The sequence below is a fragment of the Nerophis lumbriciformis genome, linkage group LG13 (assembly GCF_033978685.3).
Source record: "Nerophis lumbriciformis linkage group LG13, RoL_Nlum_v2.1, whole genome shotgun sequence".
NCBI lineage: Eukaryota > Metazoa > Chordata > Actinopteri > Syngnathiformes > Syngnathidae > Nerophis > Nerophis lumbriciformis.
The window spans coordinates 39,959,214-39,972,459 of record NC_084560.2 but is presented as its reverse complement, the minus strand read 5'-3'; the positions used below and the strand labels follow the sequence as shown (position 1 = coordinate 39,972,459).

Sequence of the window (13,246 nt, the reverse complement as noted above, 5' to 3'; positions counted from 1 at the left end):
TTGATTATATTGACAAATGGGCTGTTTAAGACTACAATATTGTTCAATTAAAGACATTAATACATTCGCCTAGATTGTGGGTTATCGTGTGCTTAGCTGTTGTGTAGGTGCTAGCTCCAAGTAGTGTAATGATCTGATTAAAATAGAAGAAAAGACCAACGTTGTGTTCTATCGGAGATTTTAGATGCAAGCTGATAAAAGGTAATGCTGTCTGGGGGGGGGGGGGGTTACCCACATATGCGGTCCTCTCCAAGGTTTCTCATAGTCATTCACATCGACGTCCCACTGGAGTGAGTTTTTCCTTGCCCTTATGTGGGCTTTGTACCGAGGATGTCGTTGTGGCTTGTGTAGCCCTTTGAGACACTTGGGATTTAGGGCTATATAAATAAACATTGATTGATTGATTGACTGATATCGGACCAATATTCCATATCAACATCGTATCAGGACTCCCAGCTGTAGTTGCATCACACCCTCTTGTACTGGATGCGGCAGGTGTACCTAATGCTGTGGCCCACAAGCCATGGTGATGATGCCTTACTCGTTGGCCAGGTGGACGGAGCTGGGCTTGGCGCCGATGGGGATGCCGTGCTTGTGCAGCGCTTCGATCAGGACGTCGCGCGTGTCCTTGTTGTACGAGTCAAAGTCGAAGACGTTCCGCACCACGTTGGCCAGACCCTCGTTGGGGAATTCCTGTTGAGGCGAGAAAAGGAGGCGGATGAGTGCGAGACGCCCAAGAGCTGACAGAGCAACACAAAGATGGACTGCAGGCCATCCACAAAAGGCGCCATTACAAAAAGAAGGGTGAAATGGTCATTAACGCAGGGCCAATGATTCTGAGACTTCACATGCCAGAGTTGGTGGGTTCTGAGGCCAGTGGGGAAATCAGAAAAAGTGCAAGTCCCTTATTGCACTGAATTATTGATCCTTCTGCAACACCCTCCTCAGCACTGTTCTTCTGGTGCTTTCCCACCAAAATAATGTGCATTATGTAAGCTGTCAGAGCACAGGGGACTTTTAATGTAAGCAAGAAAAGACGTGCTTATAGACTTTTGTAATATTGTTCAATAATACTTCTATGCTATATTGGGACAAAATGAAGGTACCATCAGGCATTAATAATCAAACACACACAGGCAGTGGAAAACAAGGTACTATGAAAAGGTAAGCCACAAAGGTGATAAAAACAAGGTAGTATGTCACAGTAAGCAACAAAGGTAATAGAAAACAAGGTAGTATGTCAAAGTAAGCCAGAAAGGTGATAGTGTGTAAAAGTAAGCCACAAAGGTAATATAAAACAGGGTAGTATGAAAAAATAAGCCACAAAGGTAACAAGGTGCTATGTCAAAGTCAGCCACATAGTCAATGGAAAACAAGGTAATATGTAAAAGTAAGCCACAAAGGTAATATAAAACAAGGCAGAACTTTAAAGTACCGTATTTTCCGCACTATAAGGCGCACCTAAAAACCACAAATTTTCTCAAAAGCTGACAGTGCGCCTTATAACCCGGTGCGCTTTATATATGGATAAATATTAAGATTCATTTTCATAAAGTTTCGGTCTCGCAACTTCGGTAAACAGCCGCCATCTTTTTTCCCGGTAGAACAGGAAGCGCTTCTTCTTCTACGCAAGCAACCACCAAGGTAAGCACCCGCCCCCATAGAACAGGAAGCGCTTCTTCTTCTACTGTAAGCAACCACCCGCCCGCGTAGAAGAAGAAAAAGCGCGCGGATATCACCGTACGTTTCATTTCCTTTGTGTGTTTACATCTGTAAAGACCACAAAATGGCTCCTACTAAACGACCGGGATCCGGTTCATGAAAAGACGCAATCTCTCCATCCGCACACGGATTACTATTTCACAGCAACTGATATTCCTGTGAACCGCACTGTGGATACAACGGGAGCACGTACGGTGAATATTCGCACCACAGGGAATGAGAAGTCATCCTTCACTGTGGTTCTAGCTTGCCATGCTAATGGCCAGAAACTTCCACCCATGGTGATATTCAAAAGGAAGACCTTGCCAAAAGAGACCTTTCCAGCCGGCGTCATCATAAAAGCTAACTCGAAGGGATGGATGAAGAAAAGATGAGCGAGTGGTTAAGGTAAGTTTAAGTTTACGCGAAGAGGCCGGGTGGCTTTTTTCACGCAGCTCTGTCCATGTTGATATACGTATGTTTGTGATTGCACATTTGCGTACATTTTGGGAGTGAACAGAGTTGTTAGAACGCTGGTTTTTAATATATTATTAAAGTTTGACTGACCTATCTGACTGTTTTTTTGACATTCCTTTAGCGCAGTTAGATGCGGCTTACAACACCGGGCGGCTTATAGGTGGACAAAGTTTTGAAATATGCCGTTCATTGAAGGCGCGGCTTATAACCCAGGGCGCCTTATAGTGCGGAAAATACGGTAAGCCACACAGGTAATAGAAAAACAAGGTAGTATGTAAAAGTAAGCCACAAAGGCAAAATAAAACAAGGTGCTAGGTCAAAGTACGCCGCAAAGGTCGTAGAAAAAAGGGTAAGTTAAAGTAAGCCAAAGAGGTGATAGAAAACAAGGTAGCATATAAAAAAAAGGAAGCCACAAAGGTAATAGAAAACAAGGTAGTATGTCAAAGTAAGTCACAACGGTGATAGAAAACAAGGTAGTGTCTCAAAGTAAGCCAGAAAGGTGATAGTATGTAAAAGTAAGCCACAAAGGTAATATAAAACAGGGTAGTAAGAAAAAGTAAGCCACAAAGGTAATAGAAAGTAGTAAGTCAAAGTGAGTCACAAAGGTAATAGAAAACAATGTAGTATTTTAAAGTGAGCCACAAAGGTAAGAGAAAACAATTTAGTATTTTAAAGTAAGCCACAAAGGTAATAGAAAACAATGTAGTATGTAAAAGTAAGTCACAAAGGTAATAGAAAACAAGGTAGTAAGTCAAAGTAAGCCACAAAGGTAATAAAAAACAATATAGTATTTTAAAGTAAGCCACCAAGGTAGTAGAAAACAAGGTATTATGTAAAGGTAAGCCACAAAGGGAATATACAACAAGGTAGTATGTAAAGGTAAGCCACAAAGGGAATAGTAAAAAGGTAGTATTTTAAAGTAAGCCACAAAGGTAATATAAAACAAGGTAGTATGTAAAAGTGAACCTCAAAGGTAATAGAAAACAAGGTAGTATGCAAAGGTAAGCCAAAAAGGGAATAGAAAACAAGGTAGTATTTTAAAGTAAGCCATAAAGGTAAGAGAAAACAAGGCAGTATGCAAAGGTGCTAGGTCAAAGTACGCCGCAAAGGTCGTAGAAAAAAGGGTAAGTTAAAGTAAGCCAAAGAGGTGATAGAAAACAAGGTAGCATATAAAAAAAGTAAGCCACAAAGGTAATGGAAAACAAGGTAGTATGTCAAAGTAAGTCACAACGGTGATAGAAAACAAGGTAGTTTCTCAAAGTAAGCCAGAAAGGTGATAGTATGTAAAAGTAAGCCACAAAGGTAATATAAAACAAGGTAGTAAGAAAAAGTAAGCCACAAAGGTAATAGAAAGTAGTAAGTCAAAGTAAGTCACAAAGGTAATAGAAAACAATGTAGTATTTTAAAGTGAGCCACAAAGGTAAGAGAAAACAATTTAGTATTTTAAAGTAAGCCACAAAGGTAATAGAAAACAATGTAGTATGTAAAAGTAAGTCACAAAGGTAATAGAAAACAAGGTAGTAAGTCAAAGTAAGCCACAAAGGTAATAAAAAACAATATAGTATTTTAAAGTAAGCCACCAAGGTAGTAGAAAACAAGGTAGTATGTAAAGGTAAGCCACAAAGGGAATATAAAACAAGGTAGTATGTAAAGGTAAGCCACAAAGGGAATAGTAAAAAGATAGTATTTTAAAGTAAGCCACAAGAGTAATATAAAACAAGGTAGTATGTAAAAGTAAACCTCAAAGGTAATAGAAAACAAGGTAGTATGTAAAGGTAAGCCAAAAAGGGAATAGAAAACAAGGTAGTATTTTAAAGTAAGCCATAAAGGTAAGAGAAAACAAGGCAGTATGCAATGGTAAGCCACAAAGGTAAGAGAAGACAATGTAGTATTTTAAAGTAAGCCACAAAGGTAATAGAAAACAAGGTAGTATGTCAAAGTAAGCCGCAAAGGTAAGAAAAAAAGAAGGTGCTATGTTAAAGTAAGCCACAAAGGTAATGGAAATCAAGGTAGTATGCAACAGTAAGCCACAAAGGTAATAAAAAACGATATGCCTTGTTAAAGTAAGCCACAAAGGTAATGGAAATCAAGGTAGTATGCAAAAGTAAGCCACAAAGGTGATAAAAAACAAAGTACTGGACAAAAGTAGCAACACAAGTAACAGAAGACAAGGTTCTGTAAAAGTAATTCAACCAGGCAATAAAAAAGGAGGTACTGTTAAATAAAGTAGGCCACATGTGTTAAAAATAATTTGGGACGAGTGGGTAAACCAGCACCTCCAAATGGACGTTCTTACCTCACAGGTTTTCTACTCTAGTGACCTATAAGAAAATGTGCATCGTTGACGTGAGCACACACCCTACATTATTTAGGATTCAAGCATCACAGCACTACGCCTGAGAAATATTCATTCATTATTAACCGGGATTCGTCTGAGACAAAGTCTTGCATAATCAGTCTACACGAGGGCGGTGGGGACATTTTCTACCTGGAGGTGCTTGACAATGTTGACCACCTCTCGGGTGGAGTAGGGGTAAGTGATGGTGCCCTGGTCAGCCATGGACCGGAGCTCTCCGAAGGCGGCCACCAGCTTCTCCAGGGTGGCGTCGGGAACGTCGGGGCCGTACCGCCTCAGCATGGCCAGCTCGGCCCGAGGCTTCGGGTTATCCACGGCGTGGCAGCTGAAGATGTCGCCTTTGAAGACGTGCCACAAATGATCTGAAGTGTCTTACAGATGACGGCAGGGTCGTGCAAGTGTCTACCTAGAGCGCCGAAGAAGTCGTTGCCCAGGAAGGGGAAGCCTGGTCTGTTAGCCAGAACCAACATTCTGAAGTCAGGGTGCATGACGATGGTGTTGGGCCTCCCCTTGGCTTCCAGTGGATCTATGGATGGTACAACGATACAAAAATTAAATACATCCAGCATGGGGCTGGTGTTCTTTTGTGTTTACCAGAGAGGATTCTGCGTCCGTCTGCCAGGATCATCTCTCCGCTCTCCACCAGGGTTTTGAGGATGCAGGTGACGTTGGTGGGAGCTTTGTCGGCCTCGTCAATCACCAGTATGTGTCCCTTCCTCACCGCTTTTACCTGCACCGTGCAAATGTTCCGATATCGCCTTTAACATATATCGCAGCAGGTTAAAAAAAAACAAAAAAAACAATACAAAACAACCGCAACAAACCAGTGGCGAGTCCTCATATGTGATGATGCCGTCTCGGACTGAAGGCTGCAAGGTCAGCGTCTGCACGGTCGTATCTCTGCAAGGGCCAGAGGAACACAGGACTTTTAAATAGAATGTCATATTTAAGGAAAGGCATTCCAAAACATCAAAAGTTGCACAATTTTAGTTCAATCGTGATTTTTTGGGGGGAGGAAATATATGCTTTATTTTGACACTTTTTTGCCAGTTAGGAATGTTGAAACATTACTTTAAAATAGTGTAAAGTAGAGATGTCGGATAATATCGGACTGCCGATATTATCGGCCGATAAATGCTTTAAAATGTAATATCGGAAATTATCGGTATCGGTTTCAAAAAGTAAAATGTATGACTTTTTAAAACGCCGCTGAAAATCTCCCGGGGCAACCATTCTCCCGGATTTCTCCCAATTTCCACCCATACAGCAATATTGGGGGCGTGCCGTCCATTCTTTCTGATGCTCGATCGCCGTTTTCTGGTGCATATTTCACTACGTCCAGCTTGTAATCTGCAGTATATGATTTCCTTTTCGGTGCCATTTTAGTTCAGCCCTTCTCAGTTTTTATAAGTTACCGCCAATGTTGCTGTGATCTATTTTAATAGCTCCGACAGTAGCGTATAGCATATAGCAGTTAACATTCCAAAACCCACAATGCACTTCTGCCATGACCCGCCCCCCGCCGAATTCTTATTGGTTGGCGTGTGAGTGACGATTGCTGACGTGTGTGTGACGATTACGGACATTTTCTTCGTCGCTCACGCGAATGAGACAAATAATATTATTTGATATTTTACAATAATGTGTTAATATTTTCACACATAAGTCGCTCCGGAGTATACGTCGCACCCCCGGCCAAACTATGAAAAAAACCTAGACTTATAGTCCGAAAAATACGGTAAATATTTGTAATACCGTATATTTCGGAGTATAAGTCGCACCGGAGCATAAGTCGCACCTGCCGAAAATGCATAATAAAGAAGGAAAAAACATATATAAGTCGCACTGGAGTATAAGTCGCATTTTTTGGGGAAATGTATTTGATAAAAGCCAACACCAAGAATAGACATTTGAAAGGCAATTTAAAATAAATAAAGAATAGTGAACAACAGGCTGAATAAGTGTACGTTATATGAGGCATAAATAACCAACTGGTATGTTAACGTAACATATTATGGTAAGAGTCATTCAAATAACTATAACATATAGAACATGCTATACGTTTACCAAACAATCTGTCACTCCTAATCGCTAAATCCCATGAAATCTTATACGTCTAGTCTCTTACGTGAATGAGATAAATAATATTATAATGTGTTCATCATTTCACACATAAGTCGCTCCTGAGTATAAGTCGCACCCCCGGCCAAACTATGAAAAACACTGCGACTTATAGTCCGAAAAATACGGTATATAATAACATCATATATCATATATAAAAAGATATAAAATACAAAATGTATACATCATTGAAATACAAAATCCAACCGACTTTATTCCCTTTTTTAAAAATATGGTCGACACGCCCCTCCCTGGTGACCCCGCTCTTCTCGACCCCGGGAGCCGTCCTAGTTTCCTTCCTGGATGGCTGATTTGCTTTTTCTGAGCCACATCTCTGAAGACTTTGAGAGTCACCAAGCTCCCCAAAGCGCACGTACATGCACACGTCTTCCTGCCCCCCCTCCCGCCTGCCTTGATCTAATATTAGCCGTTACAGTGGGCTAACCGGGTCAGCGCCATAATAAGCTCCCGAAATTCCACTTTCACAAGACTTTGAACTCAACTGCACGTTGCAAAGCAACCCCGGCAGATGGCAAATGGCTTGTGGCGTCGTCACGTGCATCCGCCAACATCAGACTGGATCTACTTTTTCTTCGAATATTGTGACTGGCGAGCAGTCTTCTCATTAGCAGCGGCATCGATACGAGTTCTTTCCTTTGAGAGCCACTCAACAGTCGGGGCTGATTTCAGGGAAAACCATACATTGATCTGTGGAGAAGCAAGCCTGGCCTCATTTTCCAGAAGTGCAATTGTGTTAATGCACCAATAAGGACTTGTCAGGAAACTCCCCCCTTTTACTTATGTTGCGCATTTTGCTCTCATAAAGGTCATCGTCACTAGATGATCAATAGAATGAGTTTTGAACTGTAGTAGAGAAAATAAATGCTGATTTCACCAAAGAACTGTACCAGTGATGTATGGCAAAGATTAATTATAACCAAGTTATTGTGATGTGACACTATTTATTAGGGACTATGGCCATGTTTACACTGCACACTTAAAGGGGAACATTATCACAATTTCAGAAGGGTTAAAACCATTAAAAATCAGTTCCCAGTGGCTTATTTTATTTTTCGAAGTTTTTTTCAAAATTTTACCCATCACGCAATATCCCTAAAAAAAGCTTCAAAGTGCCTGATTTTAACCACCCGTCCATTTTCCTGTGACGTCACATATTGAAGCCAACACAAACAAACATGGCGGATAGAACAGCAAGCTATAGCGACATTAGCTCGGATTCAGACTCGGATTTCAGCGGCTTAAGCGATTCAACAGATTACGCATGTATTGAAACGGATGGTTGTAGTGTGGAGGCAGGTAGCGAAAACGAAATTGAAGAAGAAACTGAAGCTATTGAGCCATATCGGTTTGAACCGTATGCAAACGAAACCGACGAAAACGACACGACAGCCAGCGACACGGGAGAAAGCGAGGACGAATTCGGCGATCGCCTTCTAACCAACGATTGGTATGTGTTTGTTTGGCATTAAAGGAAACTAACAACTATGAACTAGGTTTACAGCATATGAAATACATTTGGCAACAACATGCACTTTGAGAGTGCAGACAGCCCAATTTTCATCAATTAATATATTCTGTAGACATACCCTCATGTCAGCAGGCCAGGGAAGCTAGGGTCGATATTTTTCTCTTGATCATCTTCGGGACGGTGTGCCAAGACATCCAGGGGGTTTAGCTCGCTCGTCTGCGGGAACAAACTGCCGCCATTGCTTGCCGTGCTACCGAGGACCTTTGTCCCTGAATTGCTCACACACTCCGGCAGATTCAATGGGGGTCTGGAGGCAGATTTCTTTGACTTTATCGTTGGAAATGCATCTGCTTTGAGTGTCGCAGGATATCCACACATTCTTGCCATCTCTGTCGTAGCATAGCTTTCGTCGGTAAAGTGTGCGGAACAAACGTCCAATTTCTTGCCACTTTCGCATCTTTGGGCCACTGGTGCAACTTGAATCCGTCCCTGTTCGTGTTGTTACACCCTCCGACAACACACCGACGAGGCATGATGTCTCCAAGGTACGGAAAACAGTCGAAAAAAACGGAAAATAACAGAGCTGATTTGACTCGGTGTTTGAGAAAATGGCGGATTGCTTCCCGATGTGACGTCACGAGAGCGAATATTAGAAAGGCGTTTGATTCACCAAAATTCACCCATTTAGAGTTCGGAAATCGGTTAAAAAAATATATGGTCTTTTTTCTGCAACATCAAGGTATATATTGACTCTTACATAGGTCTGGTGATAATGTTCCCCTTTAATAAATCTGACTTTTTTGCCCTCAAGTGACACAAATCAGATATTTTGCCATCAGATTCAGGCCACATCAGGAGCTAGTCTTGAATCCGATTGAAATCTGATCTTTTCAAATGTGACTGCAGTCTAAACGCAATGCGACCTGAAAGTGATTTTTCGTCAGCTTTGCGAGCTACAACACTCACAGTCGCCAGCGGAAATGGACATTTTATTGTAACACGCGGTTTCGGCTTCTATTTAAGATGACCAAATTTGCGGTGCATCACTTGTCAATAGTGTTCAAATAATAGACTATATGTCCATCCATCCATTTTCTACCGCTTATTCCCTTCGGGGTCGCGGGAGCCTATCTCAGCTACAATCGGGCGGAAGGCGGGGTACACCCTGGACAAGTCGCCACCTCATCGCAGGGCCAACACAGATAGACAGACAACATTCACACTCACATTCACACACTAGGGCCAATTTAGTGTTGCCAATCAACCTATCCCCAGGTGCATGTCTTTGGAGGTGGGAGGAAGCCGGAGTACCCGGAGGGAACCCACGCAGTCACGGGGAGAACATGCAAACTCCACACAGAAAGATCCCGAGGCCGGGTTTGAACTTACGACTACTCAGGACCTTCGTATTGTGAGGCAGACACACTAACCCCTCTTCCACCGTGCTGCCCAGACTATATGTAATACATTAATATATATTTTGATTCCGATGAAATAACAATTGTTGAAAGACCGGAAATTTGCTTCCAAATAAATCTCCCGTAGATCCACACTGATTTCTATGTCTCCTCGACTTAACAGCCATAAAAAGATTACAACCCTCCCAAATACATTACACTATATACATCCACTCGTACATTATATTACTTTCAAGTAAAAAAAACCCTCAATTTTACAGCGTTGCGACTTTTATTTTATTTTGTAGTAGTAGCGACTTCCTCTCGGTCAACTTCTTTTGTTTTCACTTTATCGCACTGTGCATGCAAAATCAGATCTAAAAAAAAATCTGATTTGGCACTTTGACGTCAAAAAAACTCAGATTACAGTGGAACCTCTCTGTTATCTATTTACAAACATTTAGATCACGCCAAATATGCCTCGTGTGCAAACCATGTCTCTGTGTGAAGTGAAGTATAATTATATAGTGCGATTTACATAGTGTAACCCATTATCTACATCTTTAAGCTACATTTAAACCAGTGTGGGTGGCACTGGGAACAGGTGGGTAAGGTGTCTTGCCCAAAGGACACAACGGCAGTGACTAAGATGGCCAAAACAGGGATCGAACCTAGAACCCTAAATTTGTACGCATCATTCATTCATTTTGTCCGGTGGCAGCGATTTTGTGCTTGCTCATATTGAAGAGATTGCACTGGAAAAACTGAAATCTAAGTAAGATTAAATATCTCAAATAAGGGTGATATTTGCTTATTTTCTGTCTGATAAGATCATTCTTCTCTCTAAGCAGATTTTATGTTAGAGCGTTTTACTTGTTTTAAGGGTTTTGGTCCTAAATGATCTCAGTAAGATATTACAGCTTGTTGCTGAGATTTGATGACCTATATTGAGTAAAACATGCTTGAAACTAGAATATCAACTGTTGCAAAGCTGTGTCATCAACACTCACAAGTATAAAACTGCTTTTTTTAAAGTAATCTTCTCTTATTTCAATCATGAAAGAAAAAAAAAATCATGACTGACACAATTGTGTCTCATAATTAAAACAGATGACAGCCAAATGGACTTTGCGGTTTTATTTTCAATGAAACAATAGAAAATAGGTACTCATATAGTAGTACAGTTGGCACAGTACAGTAAACTGACAGTTAATATTTAAACATTTGACATTTCTAACAATTTTGAACATAAATAGTTCATGCACATTCAGATAAATTCTTCAAAATTACAATAGAAAAAATTTTGGCCAGGGGCCGGGCTGTATATATGTGCACTAATTGACTGAAAGAGCATGCACTTGGCGCGATGATGTCATGTTATCCATGGAAAAATGCATTTTTAGACCATATGATTTGCCTGAGCGGCTAGGAGACCCCGAGAGTAACAAACGCTTGCCTTGTTGCCTTTCCATTAAGAACAATAAATTAGTTTTTAGTATAAGTTTGCTGGTTTCAAGAAATGTAATGCCGAGCGCATATCATTATGTCAAGATAATGGCACTAGCATTTACTTCATTTAAGAATATTTTTCAACATATTGAGCAAAAAGGTCTCTTTTTTTTTTTCTACCAAGAAAAGTGCACTTGTTATTAGTGAGAATATACTTATTTTAAGGTATTTTGGGTTCAATGAGGTTAGCTAATTTGACTTGTTTTGGAAAGTCTTGACAAGCCAAATGTTCTTGTTCTATTGGCAGATAATTTTGCTTAGTTCAAATAAAATACTCCTAATTTTTGTATTTTTTTTCTTGTTTTGAACACTGACTTTTTTGCAGTGTGAGGATCTAACTAAGTTTTTAATTGCGATAAGAACGGACTTTTCTGGAAAAAGATGCTAAAGAGGACTTATTTCACAGCGGAGGAAAAGACTCAATCAGCGGCGATTCTTCAAACACACACGGCGCCTTGCCCCTCCCTTGTCTCCCTCTGCCCCTATCTTGTGAGTCTGGAGTACTTTTGGCGATCTTAAAGGGGAACATTATCACCAGACCTATGTAAGCGTCAATATATATCTTGATGTTGCAGAAAAAAGACTATATATTTTTTTAACCGATTTCCGAACTCTAAATGGGTGAATTTTGGCGAATTAAACGCCTTTCTAATATTCGCTCTCGGAGCGATGACGTCACAACGTGACGTCGCATCAGGAAGCAATCCGCCATTTTCTCAAACACCGAGTCAAATCAGCTCTGTTATTTTCCGTTTTTTCGACTGTTTTCCGCACCTTGGAGACATCATGCCTCGTCGGTGTGTTGTCGGAGGGTGTAACAACACGAACAGGGACGGATTCAAGTTGCACCAGTGGCCCAAAGATGCGAAAGCGGCAAGAAATTGGACGTTTGTTCCGCACACTTTACCGACGAAAGCTATGCTACGACAGAGATGGCAAAAATGTGTGGATATCCTGCGACACTCAAAGCAGATGCATTTCCAACGATAAAGTCAAAGAAATCTGCCGCCAGACCCCCATTGAATCTGCCGGAGTGTGTGAGCAATTCAGGGACAAAGGACCTCGGTAGCACGGCAAGCAATGGCGGCAGTTTGTTCCCGCAGACGAGCGAGCTAAACCCCCTGGATGTCTTGGCTCACACCGTCCCTTATGCCACCGAAGATGATCAAGAGAAGAATATCGACCCTAGCTACCCTGGCCTGCTGACATGAGGGTATGTCTACAGAATATATTAATTGATGAAAATTGGGCTGTCTGCACTCTCAAAGTGCATGTTGTTACCAAATGTATTTCATATGCTGTAAACCTAGTTCATAGTTGTTAGTTTCCTTTAATGCCAAACAAACACATACCAATCGTTGGTTAGAAGGCGATCGCCGAATTCGTCCTCGCTTTCTCCCGTGTCGCTGGCTGTCGTGTCGTTTTCGTCGGTTTCGCTTGCATACGGTTCAAACCGATATGGCTCAATAGCTTCAGTTTCTTCTTCAATTTCGTTTTCGCTACCTGCCTCCACACTACAACCATCCGTTTCAATACATTCGTAATCTGTTGAATCGCTTAAGCCGCTGAAATCCGAGTCTGAATCCGAGCTAATGTCGCTATAGCTTGTTGTTCTTTTCGCCATGTTTGTTTGTGTTGGCTTCACTATGTGACGTCACAGGAAAATGGACGGGTGGTTAAAATCAGGCACTTTGAAGCTTTTTTTTAGGGATATTGCGTGATGGGTAAGATTTTGAAAAAAACTTCGAAAAATATAATAAGCCACTGGGAACTGATTTTTAATGGTTTTAACAATTCTGAAATTGTGATAATGTTCCCCTTTAATTTACTGTAAGAGGATTTTAGTTTTTAAAATGTTAATTATTGTAGCAATACGGCTGTTGAACTTAATGGTTTTGGTGATTTCTGATTGTTTGTGAGGTCACCAAAGGGACTTCTGTGTGTGTGCGCATACAGGACACTTCAGCTTGTCATTGTTTTAGCTTATTAATAAAGAGACCTCCTTATTATGTTTGTTTGGTATACAGTACTATAGCACCTTATATCGTGTTCAAAGTGTACAAATCTTAACTAAAATGGCGACTTTTGTCGAGGCTGGGACCAATTATTCATATTTACATTGTTTCTTATGGATAAATCTGCTTCACTATACAAACGTTTCGATATACGAACCATGTTTAGGTTCTTAGAACAAGG

General features: G+C 41.0%; 1 protein-coding gene across 2 annotated transcripts in view; it reads right to left on the bottom strand.

The window, feature by feature from the left end:
• vwa8 (von Willebrand factor A domain containing 8) overlaps nt 1–13,246 on the bottom strand; it is a 212,249-nt gene that overhangs the window by 115,405 nt on the left and 83,598 nt on the right. For both annotated transcript variants that reach the window (XM_072914532.1, XM_061970810.2), the window contains exons 22-26: nt 5,359–5,434; nt 5,129–5,264; nt 4,941–5,060; nt 4,667–4,872; nt 542–693 (exon numbers count right to left, since the gene is read on the bottom strand). In XM_072914532.1, the coding sequence (XP_072770633.1) occupies nt 542–693; nt 4,667–4,872; nt 4,941–5,060; nt 5,129–5,264; nt 5,359–5,434 (690 nt within the window). The remainder of the gene's footprint in view (nt 1–541; nt 694–4,666; nt 4,873–4,940; nt 5,061–5,128; nt 5,265–5,358; nt 5,435–13,246) is intronic.